Source organism: Sphaerodactylus townsendi, linkage group LG15, assembly GCF_021028975.2.
Source record: "Sphaerodactylus townsendi isolate TG3544 linkage group LG15, MPM_Stown_v2.3, whole genome shotgun sequence".
Classification (NCBI taxonomy): domain Eukaryota; kingdom Metazoa; phylum Chordata; class Lepidosauria; order Squamata; family Sphaerodactylidae; genus Sphaerodactylus; species Sphaerodactylus townsendi.
The window spans coordinates 21,133,008-21,159,578 of record NC_059439.1 but is presented as its reverse complement, the minus strand read 5'-3'; the positions used below and the strand labels follow the sequence as shown (position 1 = coordinate 21,159,578).

The following is a 26,571-nucleotide window of genomic DNA, read 5'->3' as shown; positions in this document are numbered from 1 at the left end:
GCCAGCTGCCAGGATATCTGACCCACAGGGGGCTCGAACTCCTGATCGTGTGAGTGGCAGTGCAAGCACTTAACCACTAAGCCGCGCGGCTCCTTATTTCCCTTCTAGGACCAGACAGTATAAGAGTTCTGAGAAGTCAGTGGGCCCAGTCAGCTTTGCTGATCTGTGTGATTTTGGTTAATAGCCCTGAGTCACCATCTTACCTTTATTTTACCCAACAGGGTACCATATCTGGCTGTGGCCCGTACCTTTGAGTGGATTGAAGAGGAGTCTGCCCGGTAAGCTGACTTACTAGATTCTGTGCAACAGATACAGCGTTGCATTCTATCCTGTCATTTAATCCAATGATCACCATATTATTCTTTTTCCAGGCTGAAAATCATAGAGACTCTGAGCAACCTGTTTCGCTCTGTGATTGCTCTGTCTTCTGAGGACTTGCTGCCCTGCGTATACCTTTGCCTCAATCGACTAGGCCCGTCATATGAGGGCTTAGAGCTGGGCATTGGCAAAACCATCCTCATGAAGGCCTTGGCTCAGGCCACCGGTGAGCTGGATCAATTAATATTATTCGATGAAAATGCCATCAGACAGTTAACATCAATAAGACCATAACAGTGGTCAGAATTAATTGGAAAAGAGCTTTCTTCTATGGCTCTGTGGCCATGCCTCACCCTGTGGCCATGCCTCACCCTACAGGTCGGCAGCTGGACCAGATCAAGGCAGAGGCAGCAGAGAAGGGAGACCTGGGTTTGGTGGCTGAGAGTAGCCGCAGTACCCAGGGCACCATGTTTGCTCCACCCAAGCTTGGTGCTGCTGTTGTCTTTGGCAAGTTACAGGCAATTGGGCGCATGACAGGAAGCTCTGTAAGTATTGTGTGAATGAGCTTGTAAGTTCAGGGGCGAAACCCTGTCATTGGGCTGAGAGAGGGTTTCCAAGCTTCTTGTTTGCCTGTGATACGTTCAGCTTGTCCCATACTTTGCTATAACAGGTCAGATGTGATTTCCTCCCCCTGACCCCAAAACTGTACAGAGTAATGCTGATTTTGGGGAGGCGGGGACCGCAGCGGTACCTCAAGCCAAGCTTTTGAAAGTCCTTGTAGCAGTATCGACTGCATCTTGCTGCTGAAATCCCGCATAGGAAAGAGTCGAGATTGGGGGTGGAAAAGAGTCCTTTGGGACATTGAGGGGAATTAAAGCTATGGTAACCTTTGGAAGCAGTGCTGTCTGAATCCCTCTCTAGCACTGCTGCCAAAGGGTGTGTTGGAAGAGCCTTTCATTGTAAACTGGCTATCAGTATATACCGTTGGAAAAAAGCTTCTCTAGCATGATTAAGTCTTCCCTTTCCTCAGCCACTCAGGATTCATACCAGCTCACTCCCTTTTCTTCCCCCTTCAGTCCATGAACAAGAAGATTGACATTATCAAGTCCTTGTTTGTTGCTTGTCGCTACTCGGAGGCTCGCTATGTTGCTCGGTGAGTATGATACCCTTTCATTTATGCAGCTGCTCTCGTTATCCTAACCCCTGCCTGTAAAATCTTTATATCCTTCTATCAGTCTGCTTAGGTTTGTTTTTGCATTCTACCTTGCTTCAAGGAGATCAGGGTATTACACACAGACTTTCTTTCCTTCCAGCAATCCTGTTAGGATATGATTGTCTTAAGAGCACCAGTTAAGCTTTGAGTCTGAGCAGGAGTTATCTATTTATTTATTTGATTTATTATAGGCCGCCATTCCTCGTTGAGCGGGCTCATGGCAGCTCACAACTGTTAATATGTCATAATAATAAAATCACCCATAATTAAAAAACCAGTATCTTTATGCCCAAGAATTATTAGATAAGAAGACAATGAGGGTAAAGGAATGATATGGAACAATGAGCTGAAAAAGGAGGGATGAGAAGGGAAGGGAGTCCATTTAAGTTAAAACCCTTGCAGCCTTCAACCATAGGCCTGCAAGAGCAGCTCTGTCTATAGGCCCTCCGGAACTGGAGCAAGTCCCTTGGATACTCCATTTAAAGCTCTAATCACTATACCATACTAGCTGTTCAGATTATTTGTCTGGCAATTCTCAAAAGCTTCCCTGAAACCATACTACAGTAGTTTCTTTAGCAGTCTTTTCCCCATCTTTACCTTTACCCACTGGGTTATTTCCAAGATGCATCGCTTGCCTTCTTTGCCCCCTTCAACGAACGCAGATCCAAACTCTTCACTCCAGCCTTGCCATGCTTTGTGTGTTGCAGATCGTTGGAAGGGAAGCTGCGGATTGGCCTAGCAGAGCAGTCTGTCCTGTCAGCCCTGGCCCAGGCAGCGTCACTGACGCCTCCAGGACAAAGTGAGTTCAGGACGTTGCTAGAGGACAGCATTCGTGTGTGTTCAGTGGTGACTTAGGGGCAGTTAACTGGTGTACCGCACTTGGGTATATTTTCCATGGCAGCCTAGGATGTCTGCATTCTGAATACAGAGGTTCTTCAGGAGCCTGGTGCTATCTACGTGAGATAGATATTTGTGTCCTGCGGTTAGCCAGAATAAGCATCCTGTCTAGGATTCCAAGCATGGGGATGCAAGAGCAGCCTTACTAGACCAGGACAAAGTTCTGTCTGATCTAGCATCCTTTTTTCATTCAGTCACCAACCAGATGCCCCAAGACAGCAGGGCACGGATGCCAAAGTCTCTCTTCATTGTGCCCACAGCAACTGATTCAGTCTTAATTACAGAGGGTTAATTTAGCCAATTTTAGCAAGTTTGAGGGCTAGGTGCTTTTTAAAACAAACAGACAAATAACAATAGATCCTTGTGTTTGCACAGTGAAATCATGAAATGCAAAATATGCACTCCCTAGCAGTGGGACCCGACATTGCAGAGCTGAGAAAAACATAACTTATGTGCGTGTGTATTCTTTCCGTGAACAGAATTCCCCCCAGAGATTCTCGACGCTTCAAAGGGCAAATCTGCAGAGGCCCGCAAAGCTTGGCTGGATGAGAGAGCCTTAATTGTTAAGCAAGCCTTCTGGTTAGTAACATTGTGTATTCTCTTTCCAGATGTTCCCACATCTTTGTTTCTCCAGGCTGCAGTAGCTAAGATTCTAAAAGAGAGAAGAAGCAGGCGGTTGTCCTTCTTGAATCAGCAGTCAGCGGCTATGAACATGGCTGACTTTGGTGAAATCCATGGGATTTGAGGCTCTGAGGAATAACAGTGGGTTTCAACCTGTGGCGCTGGGACCCCTTTGAGGGCTCCGAATCCACCCTTTTCACAGGGGTCACCTAAGACTCTCTGCATCAGTGTTCCCCTCTCCATCTGTAAAATGGATAAATGCTAGGGTTGGGGGTCACCACAGCATGAGGAACTGTATTAAAGGGTTGCAGCATTAGGAAGGTTGAGAACCACTGCCTTAGAACAACCACCATCCATAGCAGGAGTGGGTCATTTTGTTGTTTGTTTTTCAGTGAATTGCCAAATTATGACACTATTGTGCCTGTCCTGCTAGAGCATGGGATAGAGAGCCTTCCGCAGCATTGCAAGATCACACCAGGTATTTACAGCACTACAGATATTGGAAGGCAACTGATGTAATGGGAATGTGAGCACGGAATGATAAATAAAATGCTATCGAGCACAGAACATGAATTTCTAAACATCTTATACTTTCATATGTTTTTAAATTGTGGACCTCATGATTATTGACTTAGATTTAAAAGCTTGCAGATATTTCATATGGAAAAAGCTCCACAGTCTTCTATTGACCTTTTGGATAATTTGCTTTCTAATCATTTCACTGACTACATGAACTGGCTGTTTTCCCATTATCTTTACTACACTTTCTTTCACCATAATTCCCTGTCAGGAATGCACACCAACATATATGCTTGTTGGCAAAGCATGCACATAGGATGTATTTGTCCCAGAGAAAACTCCTGCTAAAACTGGAAAACATGCTTGGGCAAGGAAATATGTAACATTCTTTCCTGTGGAACATCCCTCCTTGTTGTGTTGCGTGATCCGAATCCTTCTCTTTCCCTTGTTGTGAGCTGAGTTACTTTACGTTTCTAACTCAGGTCTTGAAAGTCCTAACCTCATGACCTTTCTATACAGGGATCCCGTTGAAGCCAATGCTGGCCCACCCAACCAAAGGCATTGGGGAAGTCTTAAAACGCTTTGAGGAAGCAGCTTTCACCTGTGAATACAAGTATGATGGGGAACGAGCACAGGTAAGAAAATGTAATTCAGACCCAGTAAATAGAAGCTCCTGTTCCCCTTTCCTCTTATAGTTCATTTTTCTTTCCATCCTTGCAGATTCACATTTTGGAGAATGGGGAAGTGCACATTTACAGCAGGAACCAAGAAAATAACACATCCAAGTATCCTGACATTGTCAGCCGAATTCCCAAGGTGCATACGTTTTTGGAAGCATAACACGAAGGGTGTGATCAGAAACCAGTGGCATTGCTATCATCAATGAGAGGTTTTATTGTGGTAGAATGACTGAAGTTGGGACCTTCCTGCCATAAGAGTTGCAACTAAACTGAGCTCTTTCCCTTGCCCAGGTGAAAAAAAGCACCGTGCAGTCATGCATCATAGATGCTGAGGCTGTTGCTTGGGACCCAGATTCAAAACAGATCCAGCCCTTCCAAGTACTGACCACCCGCAAGCGCAAGGTAGGTTCTCACAGAATAGTTCCTTGAGTTGTTTGCTGCTTACTTTTCTTCTTTGTTTTTCTTGGTTTTATGATTTATATGTTGTCCTTTCCCATGGCGAGCTCAGGTCAGCTTACAAAGGAACCAGTTTAAAACCCCCAAAACAATGTATCAGTCCTTCAGTTGCACCATAAGATTCTGAACTAAAGGAAATGAAGGCCAATGGGAAGGGGAAAAGGATATGTTGTTGCTGTTTTTATTCATAGGCCTGGTAGAACAGCTCCATCTTACAGGCTTTGTGGAATTGAGACAAGTCCCACAGGGTCCTGGTCTCATTCGACAGAGCATTCCAGCAGATCGGGGCCAGAACTGAAAATGCTCTGGCCCTGGTAGAGGAAAGCCAGATATAAGAACATAAGAACAAGCCAGCTGGATCAGACCAGAGTCCATGTAGTCCAGCTCTCTGCTACTCGCAGTGGCCCACCAGGTGCCATTGGGAGCTCACGTGCAGGATGTGAAAGCAATGGCCTTCTGCGGATGTTGCTCCCGAGCACCTGGACTGTTAAGGCATTTGCAATCTCAGATCAAAGAGGATCAAGATTGGTAGCCAGAGATCGACTTCTCCTCCATAAATCTGTCCAAGCCCTTTTTAAAGCTATCCAGGTTAGTGGCTTAATAAATGGCACCACCTCCTGTGGCAGCATATTCCAAATCAATTCAATCACACGCCAGTGTGAAGAACTGTTTTTACTTCTAATTCTTCCCCAGCATTTTCAATGTATGCCCCCTGGTTCTAGTATTGTGAGAAAGAGAGAAAAATTTCTCTCTGTCAACATTTTCTACCCCATGCATAATTTTATAGACTTCAATCATATCCCCCCTCAGACGTCTCCTCTCCAAACTAAAGAGTCCCAAACGCTGCAGCCTCTCCTCATAAGGAAGGTGCTCCAGTCCCTCAATCATCCTCGTTGCCCTTCTCTGCACTTTTTCTATCTCCTCAATATCCTTTTTGAGATGTGGCGACCAGAACTGAACTGATCTTTCAGATCAGGGATCACCAACAAGGAGCGAAGTTCTCTCCTGGGGATGTATCTGGAGAGGTGGTCCCACAGACTATATCACAGTGACAGTGAGAGTGATTGAGCTCAGAGAGGGTTTTGAGCAGTGAAAATGATTACTTGGAGAACAAAGGCAGTCTCTGTGAAGAAATTAAGGGACACACAGAAGGGATATTGCTCTTCCAGCAGCTGTTTGCGGGGGTTTGCAAAAGATCTCTGAGGAACGTATGAGCAAACGAGCAGAAATATTTGAAAGACATTGTGCTCTGCTTTGAAAATGTTATTGTTTTCCAGGATGTGGACGCTGCAGAGATCCGTGTGCAAGTGTGCGTGTATGCGTTTGACATTCTCTACCTCAATGGGCAGGTGAGTATAGCCATTCTCCCTTACTGATTCACATTTGGTGCTGTTCTGCTTTCCAGCCTTTTATACTCCTACTGGGGACCCTCATCAGTGCCCGCCTCGTTAATACATAATTGTTGTGTTCACCCAGTCTTTGGTCCGAGAACCCCTCACCCAGCGCCGGACTTTGTTGCGTGATTCTTTCACGGAGGTTGAAGGCCAGTTCCTGTTTGCCACCTCCATGGATACTAGTAACACTGATGAAATAGCAGATTTCCTGGAGTGCTCCATCAAAGGTATTGTGGAAGAAATGCACGCTCAACCAGGACTTTCCTTTCCCTGTATTATTTCCTTACCCCACCCCCCACCCCGAAGCAAACTGAGTTTAAATTGTACTGAGGAGGGGATTGAATAATAAGGCGATTTTTCTCGTTCAGATTCATGTGAGGGGCTAATGGTCAAAACACTGGAAGTGGACGCCACGTATGAAATTGCAAAGAGATCCCACAACTGGCTGAAGGTGAGAACTGAATGCCTGGGTGGTCACCTAATACAAGAAGGACACCTAGCCTGCTTGAGCAACATGTTGGGCACCAGTGTCTCTTTTTCCCTCCCAAATTAGAGAGGCATTTAGAGTAAAGAAGAAGAGTAAGAAGAGTTTGGATTTATATCCCCCCTTTCTCTCCTGCAGGAGACTCAAAGGGGCTTACAATCTCCTTGCCCTTCCCCCCTCACAACAAACACCCTGTGAGGTAGGTGGGGCTGAGAGAGTCTCCCTGAGAAGCTGTGACTTCAGCTCCAAGGCTGGGTCACCCAGCTGGCGTGTGTGGGAGTGCACAGGCTAATCTGAATTCCCCAGATAAGCCCCCACAGCTCAGGCGGCAGAGCTGGGAATCAAACCCGGTTCCTCCAGATTAGATACATGAGCTCTTAACCTCCTACACCACTGCTGCTCCTTTAGAAATAAAGATATTTTTAGAAAGATATTTTTAGAAATATCTTTAGAAATAAAGATATTTCTAGTTAGTGTTTTTCACAGAGAGAGCAGCATGGTGTAGTGGACTAGGATCCAGGAAACCCAGGTTTGAATTCCTACTTTGGTATGGAAACTTGCTGAGTGGCCTTAAGTCAGTCACACACAGGCAGTTTCTTCCTCAGTTGTGAAGCTGCAATGGAACAGGGGGGGCACTGCGCACCGGGCGCGTGCTATTGGCGTCACATGGGCGCAGAAAAATCACCCCCCAGGCCCCCCTCCCAGGGGCGGGGCGGGCACACGGGAAGGTTGTGTCCCGGGCACAATTCCCTCTCACTCTGTCACTGCTCTAACCTGGCAAGTTATATGGATGGGAGACCATCAAGGAATAGCAGGGCTACAACACGGAGGCAGACAACGGTAAGCCCACTCTGAATATCTCTTGCCTTGAAAACCTACAGCCGTGGTGGTGAACCTTTTGCACTCCAGATGTTAAGGACTACAATTTCCATCAGCCCCTGCCAGCATGGCCAATTGGCCATGCTGGCAGGGGCTGATGGGAATTGTAGTCCATAACATTTGGAGTGCCAAAGATTCGCCACCACTGACCTACAGGGTTGCCATAAATCAGCTGTGATTTGATGGCGAAAAAAAATCACAGGGACAAGATTCATTTATATCTGGTTTCATGGTTATAATTTGTAATATTAGAAGCACCAGAGACGTTCCTGCTGCCCAATACAAGTTTACTGCCTGTACCTGGGGACTTGTGATTTATTATATGGGCAATTAGTCTGATTTTAAGTCACCATCTGGGGAACTCTAGATGTTAGAAAGTTTTTAACTTTTCATTATTTAAATTATGGGGTTTGTGATTGTTATTAAACTGTGGCTGATTCCGCATGGGCCAAAAACAGCGGTGTGAAAACAGCATAAACCCTTTTACACCGTTTTAAACCCATTTACACCATTTTCACACCGTTTTCACACTGCTGTTTTTGGCCCATGCGGAATAAGCCTAGGTGTGTTAGCCTCCCTGAGCCTGGGATATCAAATCAGATAATTTAATTAATACCTATTCTATTTCTGTTTTCTACCATGGATACCTATTCCCTGTTTCAGCTTAAAAAAGATTACCTGGATGGTGTTGGGGACACATTAGACCTGGTGGTGATTGGTGCTTACCTGGGCAAGGGCAAACGTGCAGGCAGCTATGGAGGCTACCTCTTAGCTTGCTATGATGAGGAAAATGAGGAGTTCCAGAGCATCTGCAAGGTGGGCAGATCCCCCAGGCTTACAGGGCCTATTACAGAGACTGATAGCCTATAGGTTCCGAGATGTTCGAGGATCCACAATTCCCATCAGCCCCTTTCAGCATGACCAATTGGCCATGCTGGCAGGGGATGATGGGAATTGTAGTCCATGAACATCTGGAGTGCCATAGGTTCGCCACCACGATCCTAGTATTAAGACATTTGGGCACTTTTCTCCTGTCTTGGGGAAGTTTATGGTTTCATCAAGTACACTTACCTTGATGAAGTTGGGACTGTTGTGGTTGACATTATTTGGACCTGGCTGCAACTCTGAGGCCCCTTCCGCACATGCAGAATAATGCACTTTCAATCCACGTTCACGATTGTTTTCTAGTGGATTTTGCTATTTCGCACAAAATGCATTGAAAGTGGGTTGGAAGTGCATTATTCTGCATGTGCGGAAGGGGCCTGAGAGATGAAAGGACTAAAGTGAATGGGTTGGTTTGCAAAAATATGTAGGGATGGCTTTTGCTGGTGGCTTGTATTTCCTGCATCATATTCGTCTGATGTGTTTGCCAGCAGGGCAACAACAAACCACTGTTCGATTTTTAACAGCCATCCCTCCCTCTGCTCTCAGATAGGCACTGGATTCTCAGATGAAGACCTGGAGAAAATCCACGCTTCCCTCAAGGTGGGCCCTCTTCCCTGCTTTCACAGGACATCCTCTCCGTCAAGGACCAGCAGATGCCCTTGCCCCTTGCCCCATCCCCAGTATCTCTAAAGGCAAACATTATCCCAGCCAAGTTTTCTGTTCTCTAGTGGATGGAGAGGGGAGCATCTCATGGTTTGAACCACTGGAAGGGGACAAGTAGGGAGAAAAAGTTCTGATTCTTATGGCTAGACAGGAATGGCACACGTCATCTTCAAATACTCCAGTCATCAGATTGAAAAAAGTAACTAACTTGTGTGGTACTGCTGTGCAAATACTATTCAGCCTAGTCTGTCTTTTGCAGGACCACGTGATTCCACAGCCACGTCCGTACTACCGTTGGGGTGGAACAGTTGAGCCTGATCATTGGCTGGAGGCCCAACACGTCTGGGAAGTGAAGTGTGCTGATTTATCCATTTCTCCTGTTCACAAAGCAGCTGCTGGTTTGGTGAGTGACTAATAGGCTGGTAAGGAAGAGGTACACATGTGGATAGAATTCTGCACTAAACATTTCTTCTCAATATAGATTTACTATCTGCTATTAGCATACCAGATTTTTTTTTTGCTCCATACATACTGTTAACTATCCTCTTCATGTTATAATTCTGTCTACCAACGTACAACGTGTTCTAAATAGGCTATAACAGGGGTCTGCAATTTGCGGCTCTTTCAGCCTTATACTGCGGCTCCATGTGGCCTGGAGGTCGGAGGGTAGCATTGGCGTGTCCCTCCAGCCCTCCAGAGCAACGCTGGAAGGAAAGGTGAGGCGAGGGGCCAAACCAGAGGCGGCCCCATGCTTTTCGCGTCCCCTCCACTCACCTCTCCTCCAGCTCTGCTCTGGAGGGTTGTAGGGACACGCCCACGCTACCCTCCGACCCCAGGAGGTCTTAGGGTAGCGTGGGCGTGTTCCTCCAGAGCAGCAGCCATCCCCCTCTGCTATCCCTGCAGCCGCCATCCCCCCTCTGCCCCATGGAGCAGGTGACTGCCTGCTCCATCGGGCAGAGGGGGTTTCCCTGCCTGGCGCCTCCGCCTCCCAGCACTGGAAGGAAAGGTGAGTAGAGGGGCCAAACCGGAGGCGGCTCCATAGATCTTCGGGGCTGTAGAAAACGGGTCCAAATGGCTCTTTGGGTTGTAAAGGTTGCTGACCCTATAACTATCCAAGACTGGTTTTGAGATTGCTGCACAAAGTTAATTTTGCATACTTTGGTATGGAACTGTCTGCGGTGACAAGTAACTGGATATTGGAAGACCCTATCCAGATCAAATTGTCCTTGTGCTGTAGGTGGATGAGGAAAAAGGAATTTCTCTACGCTTCCCCAGATTCCTTCGCATTCGAGAAGATAAGAAACCAGAAGAGGCTACTGCTAGCACCCAGGTATAGAAGCGGATGGGTCATAAAGTATAGAATTAAGCAATGAGTATCATAGTTGGAAGAGATCCCCAAAGGCCATCAAGTCCAACCCCCTGCAATGCAGGAACACACAATCAAACCACTCCTGGCAGGTGGCCATCCAGCCTCTCTTTAGAAACCTCCAAAAAAGGAGACTCCACCACACTCCAAGGTAGTGCATTCCACTGTTGAACAGCTCTTACTGCCAGGAACACTGACCTCCCACAGCTGTGCACAAAATGGCTTCTAACTCCTTTTTAATGTTGTGTTATGTGCCTGTGCATGTCGTCAAGTCTCAGTTGACCTATAGGACTGTCAAGGCAAGAGATGTTCAGAGGCAGTTTGCCATTGCTTGCCTCTGCACGGATTGAGAGAGTTCTTGAGCTATGACTGGCTCAAGGTCACCCATGTGGACTTCACGAGGAGGAGCAGGGAATCGAACCCGGTTCTCCAGATTAGAGTCTGCCACTCTTAACCAGTACACCGCATTGGCTGTGCCTTTGTATTAATCACTGGTAATCACTGGTAAAAGGAAAGAGAATTACATTTATCTTATCCCATTGGAACCAGACAGTATCCACTACTGTGAAAATGCTTCAGTGAAATATGACTAGAAACCACCCTTCCCAAGGACTTCTGATATAAAGGGTGATGGTAAAGGTCAGCCAAAGAGCAGGGTCTCAGGGCTACCATGGCACAGTGGTTGAATTTCAGACCAAGACCTAGAACATCTGGCTTCAAACCCCTTGCTCAACCATGGATGCTTGCCAGGTGACCTTGTCCCCTTTGTGATGTCTCAGCCTAACCTACCCTCACAAGGTGTTTGTTGCGAGGATTAATTGGAGGTGGCAGGAAATGGTGTGAAAGCTGTTTTGGGTCCCCAATCTGGGAGAAAAGCAGGATAGGAATAAAAACAGGAATAAAATATAGCAGTTTGGGTATATAGCATGAAAGCCGCCGGAACAGAGACTGCTGCCCACAATATGTTTCTCTGGTTGCAGGTGGCCGAGCTATACCGGAAGCAGCAGCAGATCCAGAACCAGCAGTCAGTGGAAAAAGGCGATGATGATTTTTACTAGTAAAGGTGTTCATCTGGTTGGGCAAAAAGTCTTCTTTTCTGCTTCTTCCGTGGGATGAGAGCCTCCTTCGGCCTTCTTGAAGCTGAGACTTACAAATGCAGCTGGCCGCCTTGTGAAGCTTGATTAGGAGTACACTGAAACCAGATGCTAACTTTCATTGCAGGTACTAGCTTATGACGAGTTTACCTCCACCTGCCCAGTGGCAGTCAAGTGTAGCGTTGGTGATCTGTTAATAAACCCTTGGTGTTTGCTGATTGGACAATGCCCGGTTTGAGGTGTGCTTTTGCTTCAAACGCCAGCCAATGACATCATTCCTGAAAGTGGGTGGTTAAAATCGCGTCGGTTGGTGTACAGTTGGTGTTAAAGGTAAAGCGCAAAAAATGCAGTGCTATGAAAGTGTACATGCAGAATAGCCTTGGAACTATGACTTTTACCAGGTAAGTGGGAAGAAAGGGGGGGAAGAGAGAGAGAGACCCCATACCGCCTATCCTCTAGAAACCCCAAACCTGCTGTCATGAATCTGGGACTCTCTTACTCTGGGGTAGTAATTCTGGAATCTGGGGCCCTCAGCCTCTCTTACCTCAGCAGTACCATGTTTATCCAAATGAAATCCATTTACCCTTCACCCTGATCTACCCAGAGTTTAGTAGCCCCACTTGACTCTGAATTTTTCTTGCATAGTTCATATAGCCACTCACGTTACCACACAGGCTACTGATTCCCAATGCCTCCCCAACTTTACTCCTACATGCTTCCTCAGTCTTATTCACATAAGTGCCCCCTTTACTTTGAGTTCCGCAAATAAGTGCAGCTTCCTCGAAGTTCCGACCATATCCAGTGCCCCCTCTAAGGTTTTGGCTCTGTTTCTGGACGGGTGGGGAAAACAAAAGAGGATTGCAGCTCCCTGCTTCTAAGGGGTGGTGCGGAGGCGCTGGCTCCGTGCCTTATAGACCTCGATAAGTAAATCCTTGACATACTGGATCTCTCTCTCGATAGATTCCGCTTTCTCGCGTAGCTCGCGGTTGTGCGCCTCCAGGGCCTGGCACTCATCCCCTAGGGCCTCGTGTTCAGCCCGTTTGCGCTGACGGTACCGCAGGGCCGCTGTTTTGTTCTGGTCCCGCTTCTTCTGACGCCTGTCCCCCTTTGGTGGTAGGGTAGGCGGGCGTTGTAATGGGGTGGGTACTTCACTGCTTTGCAGAGGAAGCTCGGCGGGGCCATCTCTACCATAGAGTTCTAACAGCTCTAAGCAGCTCGAATCCAAGGTCTGCAGGGGGGCAGGCGTGGTGTGGTGCTCCAAGGGCTGGAACCCATCCCCGAAAGGAAAGTGGAAATTCCCCTCAGAAGGGGGCGTGCTGGGCGCTACCTGATCAGGAGAGAGCGACTCTTCCAAGAAATAGTCCTCCATCTGCTCCAACTCTTTCTTGAGCAGCGAAGCCATGGCCTCCAGGTCCGGAGTTGGAGGGGAGGGCAGTGAGAGCGGCAAGGACTCCCCTGACCCGCTCAGGAGCGTGGCCAGGTCCGTGCGCTCCGTCATCCAGTCTGAGTAGCCATCGCCTGCAGACAAGCAGGGGCAAAGTCAGCGGTGGACAGACAAGCTGTGTCTGTTTTAAACCATACAAGATTCCCTAGCAGCGAGCTATTAACCCATGGCGCCGTTTATGTGGTAATTTCAGAGTCCTCTCGGTGGGCAACGCTAAAGCAGTTATGCCCCCTACGCACATCTTAGCTGGCTTGGGCCAAGCTGGGCAATTTACTTTATTAGTGATTAAACCTAAGACTCTGGCTTTGGGTAAGCAGCGTAGGTAACCCTGCGAGCCATGGTAGGTAAACCCCTCTGATTTTCATGTGAAGCAACTAAAGCGCCGATTCTTTACCTGTGAGTAAGCCTAGTTGCTGGCAATGGGGCCCGCTTCTGAGTAAACCTTCCCAGGGTCGTGATTCACCCGCATTGGAAGAGCTTCGAATAGCCGCTTCCAAAGCAAAGCCACCAACCACCACCAAGCTTTACTCCCTGAGTAACGTTATCTCGAAATGCAACTCCGAAAAAAAAGTTTTTTTCAAAACCCAAATTCTCTAAAGGTTCAGATTAAATTACCGTGGTTATACCCAGCCTCAAGTGAGTTTTGGGCCGTAATTTCAGCACTCTAGCCTCAAGCAGCTCCCGCCATCACTGCCCTAGCAGTGTAGCAGCCTTCCTAAGCATCCTGTGTAGTATGTAAATAATGGGCAGAAAGACGGAACAGAAATGCATCCCCATCAATGGGAGCCTCTCCAATGTCTGCTATTGGAGAAACATTGATTATCTTCCAGCTTTCAAGCAGTCCTCAAAACTGCCCAGGGTTTAACTAAATGTCATTAAACTTGGCACCAGGGGCAGGGCTAAGGGGTGGGCATTAGAAATTTCAAGAGGGATAGCATCATTTAAAGATATTCCAACTGCTGAGAGCAGCAGTGGTGTAGTGGTTAAGAGCAGGTGCATCCGGGAATCCGGGAGGACCGGCTGATTCCCCGCTCTGCCACTTTGGTTTGAGGGGCTTATCTTGGGGAATTCACGACAGCCTGTGCACTCCGTTATTGCCAGCTGGCATCTTGGGCTAGTCACAGCTTCTCGGAGCTCTCTCAGCCCCACCTCACAGGGTGTTTGTTGGGGGGGGGGAGGGAAGGGAAAAGAGATTTTAAGCCCCTTTGAGTCTTCTACAGGAGAGAAAGGGGGGTATAAATCCAAACTCCGCCTCCTAATACTACTACGCATGGCGACTGGACTAATTGGATTCAATGGTATGAATTATATTGAATAATCAAAACTTCGGTATCCAAAGAAATGTTAACCTTTGCCCTTTGTTCAGTGCCGCGGAGAATCTACGTGGAGAGTGCCAAAGGTCAGTGGAAAAGCCTCTGCTTGGCATGTAGAAGGTGCCAAGTTCACTCCTCAGCACCTCTAGTTAAAAGAAGTAGCAAGTAGTTGATCTGAAAGACTTTTGCCTAAGAGAGCTGCTGCCAGTCAGAGTGGGCAATGATGAACCAAGAGTCTGACTAAGTTAAGGCAGCTTCATGTGATCTACGTTACATGGTGTACCGGGGACCAGCCTGTCTTTTGCTCCTCCTCTCCCTGGGGATTCTTTCTCTTCCCCTGGGCCCAATTTTTTCACCTGATAGTAGTGGGCGCTCCATACTGAGGGCAAAGCCCTCATCTACAGGTCCGGTTAGCAGCTCGTAGTGACCGGCGTGGGCAGCCGGTGCTTGAGCAGCTCCGGCCTGCAGGATGCAGTGCTAGCTGGGAGCATGGTCAGGTCCAGGTCCAGGGTCAGCGCCGCCAGCAGAGACATTGTAGTGATGGTCGTTCACGTCAGACGCAGGGTTGGGACGCAGCAGGCCAGGAGGGGCTGGACTCCTGCAGGCAGGGCTGGCGGTGGTGGCGAAACGAGACCTGGAGGAGGAGGAGGAGGAGGAGGGAAATGGTAAGGCGAGACCGAAATCCATACTGCTTGCTTTTGCCTTGTGATAGGAAGAGGAGTTGTGTTCTTCAAAGTTAGTTAGTTATTTATTTATTTATTTATTTATTTATTTATTTATTTATTTATATTGCATTTATAAACCGCCCCATCCCCCAAGGGCTCTGGGCGGTGGACAACAAGTATTACAAACAATATAGCAATAACAATAACATTTAAATATATAAAATTATATATTTGTGTGTGTGTATTCCTGTACAGTTAGCTGTACAGGAAAAGATCTGTACATTTCACAGCGGCACCTATATTTGTCTACTGCAGAAAAAAACCCAAAAGGGATTCTTATGGTACGCTAAAGCCTGACTCGGGACAGCAAATACAATATAATTTAGAATGGCTTCAAAGTTATATTTCATAGCCGTAAAACTCTATCCAAATGTTAACTTCCCTTTGATTTGTGTGTGTGTGTGTGTTTTAAATTGGTAAAGCACTTTTCAGATTCCAAGTGTACTGTCTTTACTATCCTTACAACATCCCTGTAAGGTGGGCCAGTAATAACCCACTGTTCTAGCAAATATGCTATGGCGCGGGGGTGGGGAGTGGGGTGGGACGCTTCTCTAAATCTGGATGGTGAATCTCCTCAATGATCTCACTCCAGCAGCCAAAGGGGGGGGGGGGGATACACAACCCTTGTCGGCCTCGGCTGCTGGTGACAACCGTCTGGCGGTAATTCCCATGCATTGGTGCTGGTACTTTGGCGGTGGCGGCTTGAATGAGGCCACCGGGTGAGGTGAAGCTGGAATGGGAAACGCTCCCAGCCTCTAAAGAGGGTGGCAATCCGGAGCCAGCCGAGGTGGAAGGCTGGGTCCCGCCCCTTCTGCTTTCCATCTCCTCCCTCGGGTCCTCACGTGCTTAGAGGAGGAGGAGGCGGAGAGCTGTCACCACACATCCCCAAGGGCGCACCGGCTTTTCCCGGCGGGCTTTGGCACGAAGCACCTGCTGCTCCCCCAGCCTCCCCAGGCTTGCAAAGTGACAGGGAGGAAAGCGAGACCAGCCCATGCATTGCAATTGGGAGGGGGGCTGCTGGTGCGTCCAGGCGCGCCCGGAGACTCAACCCCACCCCCACAGTTTTGGGGACCTTTTCCTCCCGAGGCTCAGCCCCGCAGCAGCGCCCACCAACTCCCAACTGGCATCCCCTGACCCGAGACCCACCCCACGCCCACGCCCACGCCCCCCCAGAGCTCGACTCACTCCATTGGGCGGAGTTTGAAGCAAGTGAAATTCACGCTTCAGCTGGCTTTCTGGAGAGCTGTAAGGTCTGAGAAAGCCATGGCTCGATGTCGCCCGCGGGTGCCTCCGTGTAAATGTGTGCTGCTGTCTGTGCCGGTAAGGGAGCCAGCTGAGTCACTTTCGGGCTGGCAGATCCCTAGATGATGTCTCTCCTGTCCTCCGAAACGCAGCGTAGCCTCTGGCGGCGTATCCATCCACCAGTCCCGGTTCTCCCCCCGGGGCTTTTGCTCGCCTTGGAGCAGGCTCAGCTTGTGCAAGAAGGAGAGAGTTTGAGGGCCTTGCATATACTTTTTCCAAAAGGTGGCTGTGGTGGTGAGCGATCCCTAATATCTTTGGTCCTGGAAATCCAGAGGAAGAGACAGGTGTGGTTGCTCTTCAGACACCGTGTCATTTTAAATCATCATTTCTTGCTGTGGAACCTGGAGAATGAATCCACACACACCCCTCTAGGATCACACTCTAGATTTAGGGTGTAGCTTAGTTGGGAAACTGCCCACTGCTTCTTCCAGTCTCAAGAAGATATGAATGGTATTGGGGGTGGTGGTGGTGTTATGGGTTTTAGTTTGTTTTTGGGGGGGAGTTGTTTTTGGTGGTTTCTACACCAGCTATATTCCTGTTCAGGAGTAACCCCAGTATCTGGAGCCCCCTGTGTTCCCATCCCACTTTTTAAGATTATCTCAAGCCAAGTTATTTGGAGACACAGGATGATTTGTCTCGCCTCAAAATCAAGATGAAGAAGCGGTTTTTTTAAAAAAAAAATGTTGCTATCTTTTAAACATCTGATCATAGGAATAATGTTAGCCTCTGAGTTTCACAGAGTTGCTTTTCAGGATGGGCATAAAAGTGTAAAATGAAATGGAAGTCCTATGGCACCTTAAAATGTAACAAAATTTATTCCAGCAGTCTGCTATTAGTCTTTAAGGTTCCAGTGGATTTCTGTTTGTTTTTGCTTCAACAGACTGTTATGGCTACCTTTGCTGGAATTATTAAGCAAAGGAAAGTGACCTTCCAATCAAATCAGTTTCCCCTCTCTTTTTTACACAGGGGTGCAAAAATTTACTAGCACCATGAGGTAGGATTTCTTCCTTTCCGTTAATGATTTCTTCTACTGAGTCAGTGATTTATTATGCTTTCCTGTTTCTCTTCGTCAAACAACCCTAAAAATGAGTTGTGCTTAATATTCCCATTTTGTAGGTGTGTAAACTGAGACTGAAAGGACTAGTGAATTTGTGAAATATTCATGGCTCAGAAGGTCTAATGAATTCATTGAATATTGAAGCTTGAAGTGGCTCCAGTCTATTCATTAGACCCCACATATCTGATTGGGGAGAGGTTTGTTTGCAATAGAGACTGATCCACAGATATCCTTCAGAGTCCCACAAGACATCAGTGGTATTTTAAATGCAACTTTCAAATGTGTTTCCCTGTGTCTGGAATCTTGCTCTGCAGCTATAGAAGGGCACCTTTCTATAGTGGAGTTTCTATAGTGGAGCTGCATAGAAAATTTCTAAATCCACTTTCTAAATGCACCTCGGAAGCCGGATTTGGATTGTGCGGAATAGTGCTCGTACTTCTTCTGCCACTTTCAAACAATTGTGCAAGTGGATTGAAAGTGCATTATTCTGCATGTGCAGAAGGGGCCATAGCTTTGACATTTTCTTACCTGCAAGAAACTGGCGCTGCTGATCCAATTGGTTCGCCTCTTGACCCCGAATCCTACCAATGTAATTCACAAAGCAAATATTTTGATTAGAGAACATTTACGAAGTTATGTGTCAGCTTTCAATTCACACGACTTATTTTCAAGAAGGATTTTTTTTAATGTAAAGGGATGTTTTACACACACACACACACACAGCCTGAGAAAGAGGACTGTGTAACTCAAAAATCTGCACATGTCAGTTCTAGCAAAGACAGCAGTTTACTATTCATCTTGTTCCAGTGAACCAACACAGCTACCTGTTGTAGCCATCTAATGGGACGCTGCTGAACAAAATCCAAGTCCTTTCCGTACAGCACCTACTATGTAGAGGGTTAAATGATATTCTTAGCTGTCATTGCCATCCCAGTCTCTCTTTGGATTTTAATATTTGTGCCTGCTTACAGTTCCCAGACATCAGCAGGACTATTTTACCAGCGGAGAGAGCATTCAGGAGAGGCAACAGCACTGCGGCCGATTGCACCAGGGTTGCATCAGCTGTGGGTGTACTAAGTCGGAAGGAAACCTCTTAGATTTCAGCTGCCTCCGATGAGCGAAGGGTGCGTGTGCCATGATTGGCTTCAGGAACTGTCTATCTCAAGCGAGGCGGAGAATCCAGTTCTCCTTTGTATAGTTGTCTGCTTGGACTGAAGCCAGATTCACGGGCAAACAAAACACATGGAAAAGGACTCCTTTTATTGTGGTGCGTTTTATTTACGTGACATTAAGCCGGCTTCTACACTGTTCGTCAGTCAAGTTGTGCAAGCAATTGGGGCTGTGCTGAAGATAGTCAAGCTAACAGTTGCAAGGAAAATCAGGGGAAAAAAGGAGGCCTGATAATTTTTACCAAACAAACAGAGCTATCCGGCAAAAACTGCATTAACTTGTTACTTATAAATGTCCTGAAAGCAAGAGAAAAAATAGAAGCCAGCCATTTTCTGCACCAGTGGAGGACTAGCACGGTGTTTACGTTTAAAATATAAATGTGAAGAATTTTTTTTAATGGTCTCATCAGCCTGACTCTGTTGCTTTTGGGTTGTTCGTTTGGGTTGTTCAAGAGGCCTCCTTGGGTTGCCTTGATAGGGATCAGCGTTGTCTCGTTGTAAGATGACCCTTGCCCTCCACCTGCGCTCCTATGGGTCAATAGCCCAGAAGGGGCAGAGGTTGCTGGACAAGGCCTCTAACTCCCCAATAGCCCCTATATCTATTTTCTCTGTCCTATTGCCAGCCATGAAGGCAGCACGTGGACTTAGCAAGCAGATTGTGGCGATCGGCGCCAGGAGAGATAGGAATGCAAACCTTCTGTTCCGTACAGTGGGGGTTTTTTTCCTGGTGACGACAGGAACTCATACAAATACAGCCTCTGTACCTGCTGATCATGTTGCTGGTGAGCATCCATTTGTCACCAACACTGTGCTAAGAGCCATATGTGGTGAAGTGGTTAAGAGCAGGTGGATTCTAATCTGGAGAACCGGGTTTGATTCCCCACTCCTCCACCTGAGTGGCAGAGGCTTATCTGGGGAACCAGATGTATTTCTTCTCTCCTACATTCCTGCTGGATGACCTTAAGCTAGTCACAGTTCTTTCTGAGCAGCAGTGGGGTAGGAGGTTAAGAGCTCGTGTATCTAATCTGGAGGAACCCGGTTTGATTCCCAGCTTTGCCGCTTGAGCTGTGGAGGCTTATCTGGGGAATTCAGATTAGCCTGGACACTCCCACACACGCCAGCTGGGTGACCTTGGGCTAGTCACAGTTCTTTGGAGCTCTCTCAGCCCCATCTACCTCACAGGGTGTTTGTTGTGAGGGGAGGAAGGGAAAGGAGTTTGTAAGCCCCTTTGAGTCTCTTTACAGGAGAGAAAGGGGGGATATAAATCCAAACTCTTCTTCTTCTTCTCAGCCGCACCTACCTCTCAAGGTGTCTGTTGTGGGGAGAGGAAGGGAAAGGAGCTTGTAAGCCACCTTGAGTCTCCATCCAGGAGAGAAAGGTGGGGTATAAATCCAAACTCCTCTTCTTCATACATAAACATGCCATATGGGTTGCTGAGGTGGTTTACCCAACCTCACCAGCTTTCCCTCTTTGATCAAGGGAGAGGCATTTTTGCAAGATTGTTCCTCCTTCTCCCCTTTAAAATCGAGCATTCCATCTTTGCTTTCATGCTGGGCAGTTCTTGCCTTTCGTTGCAGTGTTGCTGACAGTCGAGGTAACTTGAGCGTGATGGTCAAAGCCAGTGATGGCGAACCTATGGCACGGATGCTAGAGATGGCACTCAGAGCCCTCTCTGTGGGCACTCACACACAGAGTTTGTCATGTGGGGGGCGGAAAATCACACACACACCCCCCCACACACACACACACATACACATCTAGGCTGGCCTGGGCCACTGAGCACAATGTGCGCGCACCGCGGTGAGCAGGGAAGACTTGGCTGGCGGGCCCGGTACCTGTGCTCGGGTGGCTGCTGCCGGGGAGGGGGGCGGGCACAGAGGAGGCAGAGATGCTAGAGAGGCACAGATTGGTGCGCACAGGACTTGCTGGAGGCTTGAGCAGGCTGGCCCCTGCTCGAGCGGGTGGGGCACAGGAAGAGGGAGCCAACCGGTTTTTTCTAAACTAAAACCTCAGCATTCAGGTTAAATTGCCGGGTTGGCACTTGGCGATAAATAAGTGGGTTTTGGGTTGCAATTTGGGCACTCGGTCTCAAAAAGGTTCGCCATCACTGGTCAAAGCAAAGCGTATCTCAAGGCCGTTCTTTTCCTCCACAAGCTTTGCAAGGCCTGAGCGACTTTCCCCGTTAAAATAGCTGCAGGAAGCCTGTTAAGAAAGGTCTGACCTAGGGTTGTACAGGCAGAAGAAAGGGATGGAAAATTAATGAAACCACCCATTTGGAGGGGAACAGTTCTGAACTGGATTCAGCCAGTTTGAATACTAAAACCTGCCTCAGAATATAAGAGGACAGCTTGAGCTGATCTGTGAAACTGAATTGTGGAGGGAATTGTTTGCAAGGGGATGATTGGACTGTGGGGTTTTTTTTTTATGGGGTGGGAAATGTACTTTCCACATGCACAGAGATACTTTCTTCTTTGTTCTGTCATGACACGTTCTGAATAAACGGGATCCAGACCCTGGTCTTTGCTCAAACCAGACTCTGTTGTCTTTTCCAGGCTCATACAAAGCACTAGGATTTTTGCGGGTGGTTTGGGATTTTCTTCTTCCTGCTGAGCAGACAGGAGAAAAAAAAATCCCCACCGAATATCATACATTGGCAGATTTTCTCCATCCTTATTGAAACTGGAGGTCTCCATGGTGACCTTGGCTGAGTATGTCTCTTGTGTGGGTTGTCATGGCGACTCTTAAGACCAGCTAATACGTTCCGTTCCATCCAGCTCTTGCAGGCAGGGCCAATTGTGGTCATGACAACTGCCTACTGGCATTGCCTTGGAAGTCGCACTCGGCTTTATCCCCTGGGAATTTCTAAGAAAAACATATTTGGGTGGTGTTAATGCCAGGCTGCCGACTTCACATGCATTGCTTAACCACAGGGTGTAATATGCTCCAGCAGGGATGCTTTTCCCCCTGCTCCAAGGCGCTAGCAAATCGATACCCATTTTGCCTTTTGAGAGAGATCTTGATGTTTTGTTTGTGTGTGAAGATGTGCACAGAGTACATCCGCTTCCATTCTTTGTCGCTATCCAACAGTAGATCTTGCATGGAGTTCTCTCTATCCCAGGCCCCTTCCGCACATGCAAAATAATGCGTTTTCAATCCACTTTCACAACTGTTTGCAAGTGGATTTTGCCATTCCGCACAGCTTCAAAGAGCATTGAAAGCAATTTGAAAGTGCACTATTCTGCATGTGCGGAATGAGCCCTAGTCAGCAATGTCAGTGTCTATAAATGTGCACAATATTCCTACGAAACAACCCTTATTGGGCGGCAATGCTATTTACCTCTTTTAGAGGCTTCTTTTCTTCTTAAACCCTTGCCAGTTATCCTAATTTTTTTTCTAACGAGCTCCTTTTCCTTTATTTTCAATATTCTGGAATTGCAAATGTTGACAGGTGGTAATATTTTTTTTTCTCCACACCATGAAAAACTCCTGCTGACTTCTGTAAACCAAGTCACTGAACTTTTGGGGTGAAAAGCTTTCAAAATCTTAAATGCTAGAATAAGATGTGTCGGTGCAAATCAATGGCAGGCCTCCTGAGAGGCCGACTTCCTGGGGGAATTATCTCCATGGCAAGGTGTGCAGCAAGGTAGTTTTCAAGATGGGGTTGGTGCACAGGGGCTGCTCCTTCGCCTCGGGCATATCTGGAGCCTCCAATTGGTTGTCACAGCAGCAGCACCTGATAGCTTCCTTCTTGGTTTAGGCTGAACGGAACACCAGAGAGTAACTTCTTCCTCCGCATCTTTCCAGGTTGGCCGGTGAAAGTTAGGTAGTTTATCTGATTATCAGACAATTTGGAGCCTTGGAAACATTGGTTCGGATCCAGAGTTCTTTTCTGCAAAATCTTGCCCAGTTCTCCTCTGTATTATAGCCCCTGTCCCACATGGTATTTGTCCATACAGGTCCAGCAGTCCCCAGTACAGCCATTCCAGTTGTCAAATTCAATTGGTTGTCCTTTGTTCACCAGCAGAAAGAAGCACTGGATTTGTATCCATTCTGTTATCTATCTATCTATCTATCTATCTACCTATCTATTTATCTACCTACCTACCTACCTACCTACCTACCTACCTACCTACCTACCTACCTACCTACCTATTTGCCTGCCTGCCTGCCTGCCTGTCTATCATTTCCTGCCAAATTCTTCCACTCAGGGCAGTTTACCTACCTACCTACCTACCTACTACCTACCTACCTACCTACCTACCTACCTACCTACCTACCTACCTACCTACCTACCTACCTACCTACCTACCTACCTACCTATCATCCATCTATCTATCTATCTATCTATCTATCTATCTATCTATCTATCTATCTATCTATCTATCTATCTATCTATCTATCTATCTATCTATCTATCTATCTATCTATCTATCTATCATTTCCTGCCAAATTCTTCCAAAGGACTCAGGGCAGTTTACCTACCTGCCTGCCTGCCTGCCTGCCTGCCTGCCTGCCTGTCTGTCTGTCTGTCATTTCCTGCCAAATTCTTCCAAAGGACTCAGGGCAGTTTAAAGATAAAAGCAAATAAAACAATATAATACAATAAGTATAAAAATATAAATATGCTCAAAAGTTACAAGTCACAGAAAAGCAGAATGAGGGTCAGTGTAAAACAAGAACCAACCAAAAAGTAATCAGTCAATATGGGGTAGGTGAGAACCACCTCCAACTGTTGACAGATAGGCAGAAAAGCAAAATTAAAATCAAATTACCACCAATACATTAAGCCGTGTTAAGCAGAATCAATAGGGCATCAGTGAGGTCATACAAAGACACAACTGGATGAATTAATATCTATGGAGTGGGTCAAGTTAACATATTAGCATCTATAGTGTGAGGGAACCAAGGTCCATAATCAAGACTGGGGGGAAGACAGCATTAAACTTCTTAATGAATTCTAACTCAGGGCTTCTGCACTGGATTCTACCTTTGAGATTCTGTTGAATGGAAAGCATAATTTCCAGCTTGTCCTGGAAGCTTAAAATGTTCTTCCAACCTGAACGCTGTTATTTTTAGACTGGGGCACATATATTCTTTTTTCCAGCAGCAGGATCAGATAAACCTCCAGAGGGAGCTCATTTCACAGTTGAGGGTCAGCTTCGGAGAAGGTATGGAAACAGATTGTAGCCAATTGCGCCAATCTAAGGGAGAGCACCGTTAACAAGTTTTGAAATGCGGCTTCACGAGGGGAGAGATGATTCCTTAGATATGTTTGTCTGAGGTGGCAAAAGGCTCGAGCTGAAGGGCTGTCTTCAAGGGCAGCATCACACACATCATGGTAATGTAGTCTAGCCAAAGATTACAGAAGCATGCATCCACACAGGAGGTTCAGTCCTGCCCTCATGCCTACAACTCTGATATAGATAAAATATAGATAAAATCCTTTTTTTTAAAGTGCAGTTGAATAAGTACTTTAAGCTCTGAACAAAGTCTCTGCCCATAAGGGATAGCTCCAGGGACCTCAGCCCCCCCTAAAGGCAGACTCTCTGCAGCCCTTTCCCACCTAATCAAACAACTCTGTGTGTTCTTTGACTCTAAAGCTCAGGCTCCAGACTCTACCCATTTGGTCAGACCATTTAATCCCTTTGATTAGGACAGCCAACAGAGGCCAAAGGAGATCGAAGCTTCCAAAGGCTTAGTCAAAGAAATATTGTAAGTAGCCTTGAACCATGAGAGAAAAAATAGGGTATAAATCAGGGCCCCCTAATGTGGTGCCTGCAGGTGCAATATAACAACAAGCCAGCTGGATCAGACCAGAGTCCATCTAGTCCAGCTCTCTGCTACTCGCAGTGGCCCACCAGGTGCCTTTGGGGGCTCACATGCAGGATGTGAAAGCAATGGCCTTCTGCGGCTGTTGCTCCCGTCCTGAGCACCTAGTCTGCTAAGGCATTTGCAATCTCAGATCAAAGAGGATCAAGATTGGTAGCCAAAATGGTAGCCAATGGTGGGCACTCATTAAATACTTTTTTTTTGGCTCCTGCCAAGTTTTTTAGTAAGTGAGCAGTGCCAGGTGGAGCTTTTGCCCAGCAAGAATTATGATGATTGCCATTGGAGATTTGATCAGTTGTGCCAATTTTTAAAAAATGTTTTGGCACAGCACAAAGATCTTTACTAAAAGTAAGCTGTTTTGTTGAGGTGAAAAAGATTTATACCCCACCTTTCTCTCCTGTAAAGAGACTCAAGGTGGCCTACAAGCTCCTTTCCCCTCATCCCCCCACAACAGACACCTTGTGAGGCAGGTGGGACTGAGAGAGTTCTGAGAGAACTGTGACTAGCCAAAGGTCACCCAGCAGGGATGTTGGAGAGTGAAAACATCTGGTTCACCAGATAAGCCTCTGCCACTCAGGTGGAGGAGTAGAGAATCAAACCTTGTTTTCCAGATTAGAATCCACTTGCTCTTAACCACTACACCACGCTGGCTCTCAGCTGCTGGACAGTTCCACCAGGAATCCTATGGAACTCATTGTTCTTTGTGGGAAAGTTTATCCTTTTGGCCTCTTCTGGATGCTTTTTTTTTGGTATGTGATTTCAAATAAGACAGTGCCCTGCTCCTTATCAAAGTCTTAATATCAGTTATGTAATCGAAATCCTCAGTAGGAGAGTTAATTCTGTGTTTTCATGCTAGGGAATTAATGAGCTTCCTTTGTTTTTTCCCCCACACTGACATGAGATGTGACCACGGCAGCAGAACTACTCGTAGTTTTCCTGCTTTTAAATAAAGAGCAGTGCAGTTCTTGCGTATTAATATTTTCTCCCAAGGATGTGCTATGTCTTATTTTCAGGGGATGTCTTATTTTTCTGTGTTCTGTTCGTCTGGCATGCTTCCAAACAAAAACTTTGCTACGTCTTACTTTCGGGGGATGCCTTATATTTCACACTTCAGCAAAACCTCTACTACGTCTAATTTTCAGGGGATGTCTTATATTCGGGGAAACAGGGTACGCTTTCAAGTCCAGTGTGCCTGTTTTTTAATGGGGATTATTAATAACTGTATGGGATTACTTATATCCCTGTATTTCTTTTTTTCATACTGCAAGGAACTCTGTGTAAATTTTACAGTATTGTGGTATCTGAAATATAATCATTTTGATATATGCTTTTGTGCAGCCCTTAACAGCTAGAGGCCCCACGCCCAACTACCTGAAAATGTTATTTCTGCACAAAGTGAAACCATATAGCAGTCAAACACAGTGCCCGTTCATGGGACCATGAGGATAACACCTCTATTCTAATTTTACTCCTTTATTTATGACTGTAGACCAATTGGTCATAAGCAAATAGAGGAGGCAAACAAGATACACAACTGTAAGTGATATAATTGTGAGACATCATTATTATTATTGCATGTCATAGACAGAAATGTTACCAACGCAAGGGTCACATTAAATGAAGTGAATTTCAATGGGAAAGCACTGGTCTCGACTGAGCTCTAAAAACATACAAACTTGTAACTTCACCCTTGGGCCTCTCTTTTGATGAAGTCAATCTGTGCTGTGCTGCAAAGGAAGCTGCAGAGCATTTTTAAGACTGAAGGGGAAGCTGCAGAGCATTTTTTAAAAATGGCATGATTCAGAAACAGGCGAGAAACATTTCAGTCGCTAAACTGCTGATCTGAAAGCCACCTTTTCCCTCTAAAACGATTTGGGAAACGAATTGGGAAATTTATTATAACTCCTTACCACCAAAGGCTATGCGTATGCAATGGGAATTGTGTAGATTCCATAGACCATATTTTACTTTATTTTCCACTTTACGCTGTACCCAGAGTTAAATATTTGTCATCCCTGCTACTCAAAGAAGAATATGCATCTGACTTGCAAAAGATTTCCTTTCTGTTGGACAACCCCAGTAGTGACGCAAATGACGCAGTTGCCAAATACTTGGATTCGTATATGAAACAGCGCTCTTGGAGCAAAATCTGAACTTTTCCCTCTTTTTTCTTTGTATTTTATTTTAGTTCCCCTCTATTTAGTTAAGTGGACCTGTGTATATAATACCGCGATATTGTTATGCCAATAAAGGTTCTTTGATT

The 26,571-nt window shown here is 46.5% G+C and overlaps 2 protein-coding genes and 1 long non-coding RNA gene across 3 annotated transcripts in view; 1 reads left to right on the top strand and 2 right to left on the bottom strand.

The window, feature by feature from the left end:
* The window catches only part of LIG1 (DNA ligase 1), a 19,004-nt gene extending 7,317 nt beyond the window's left edge, over positions 1–11,687 (top strand). Inside the window, exons 10-27 of the mRNA XM_048517696.1 lie at positions 222–278; positions 372–544; positions 697–863; positions 1,395–1,471; positions 2,239–2,330; positions 2,908–3,007; positions 3,442–3,527; positions 4,088–4,203; positions 4,289–4,384; positions 4,540–4,650; positions 5,982–6,053; positions 6,181–6,325; positions 6,467–6,549; positions 8,125–8,277; positions 8,893–8,946; positions 9,269–9,412; positions 10,247–10,339; positions 11,356–11,687. Of these exons, the coding sequence (XP_048373653.1) occupies positions 222–278; positions 372–544; positions 697–863; positions 1,395–1,471; positions 2,239–2,330; positions 2,908–3,007; positions 3,442–3,527; positions 4,088–4,203; positions 4,289–4,384; positions 4,540–4,650; positions 5,982–6,053; positions 6,181–6,325; positions 6,467–6,549; positions 8,125–8,277; positions 8,893–8,946; positions 9,269–9,412; positions 10,247–10,339; positions 11,356–11,433 (1,897 nt within the window). The 3' untranslated portion in view covers positions 11,434–11,687. The remainder of the gene's footprint in view (positions 1–221; positions 279–371; positions 545–696; positions 864–1,394; positions 1,472–2,238; positions 2,331–2,907; positions 3,008–3,441; positions 3,528–4,087; positions 4,204–4,288; positions 4,385–4,539; positions 4,651–5,981; positions 6,054–6,180; positions 6,326–6,466; positions 6,550–8,124; positions 8,278–8,892; positions 8,947–9,268; positions 9,413–10,246; positions 10,340–11,355) is intronic.
* LOC125444939 lies at positions 7,509–26,571 on the bottom strand. Its single transcript, XR_007246255.1, has 3 exons — positions 26,190–26,571; positions 9,497–9,499; positions 7,509–7,520 (listed from the first exon to the last, which is right to left on the bottom strand). It is a non-coding gene; the product is annotated as an uncharacterized LOC125444939 (long non-coding RNA).
* Positions 11,755–16,293, bottom strand: ATF5 (activating transcription factor 5). Its single transcript, XM_048517706.1, is given in 4 exon segments — positions 11,755–12,987; positions 14,583–14,663; positions 14,666–14,860; positions 16,137–16,293. Coding segments are annotated over 3 exon segments (819 nt in total). The 5' UTR covers positions 14,760–14,860; positions 16,137–16,293; the 3' UTR covers positions 11,755–12,343.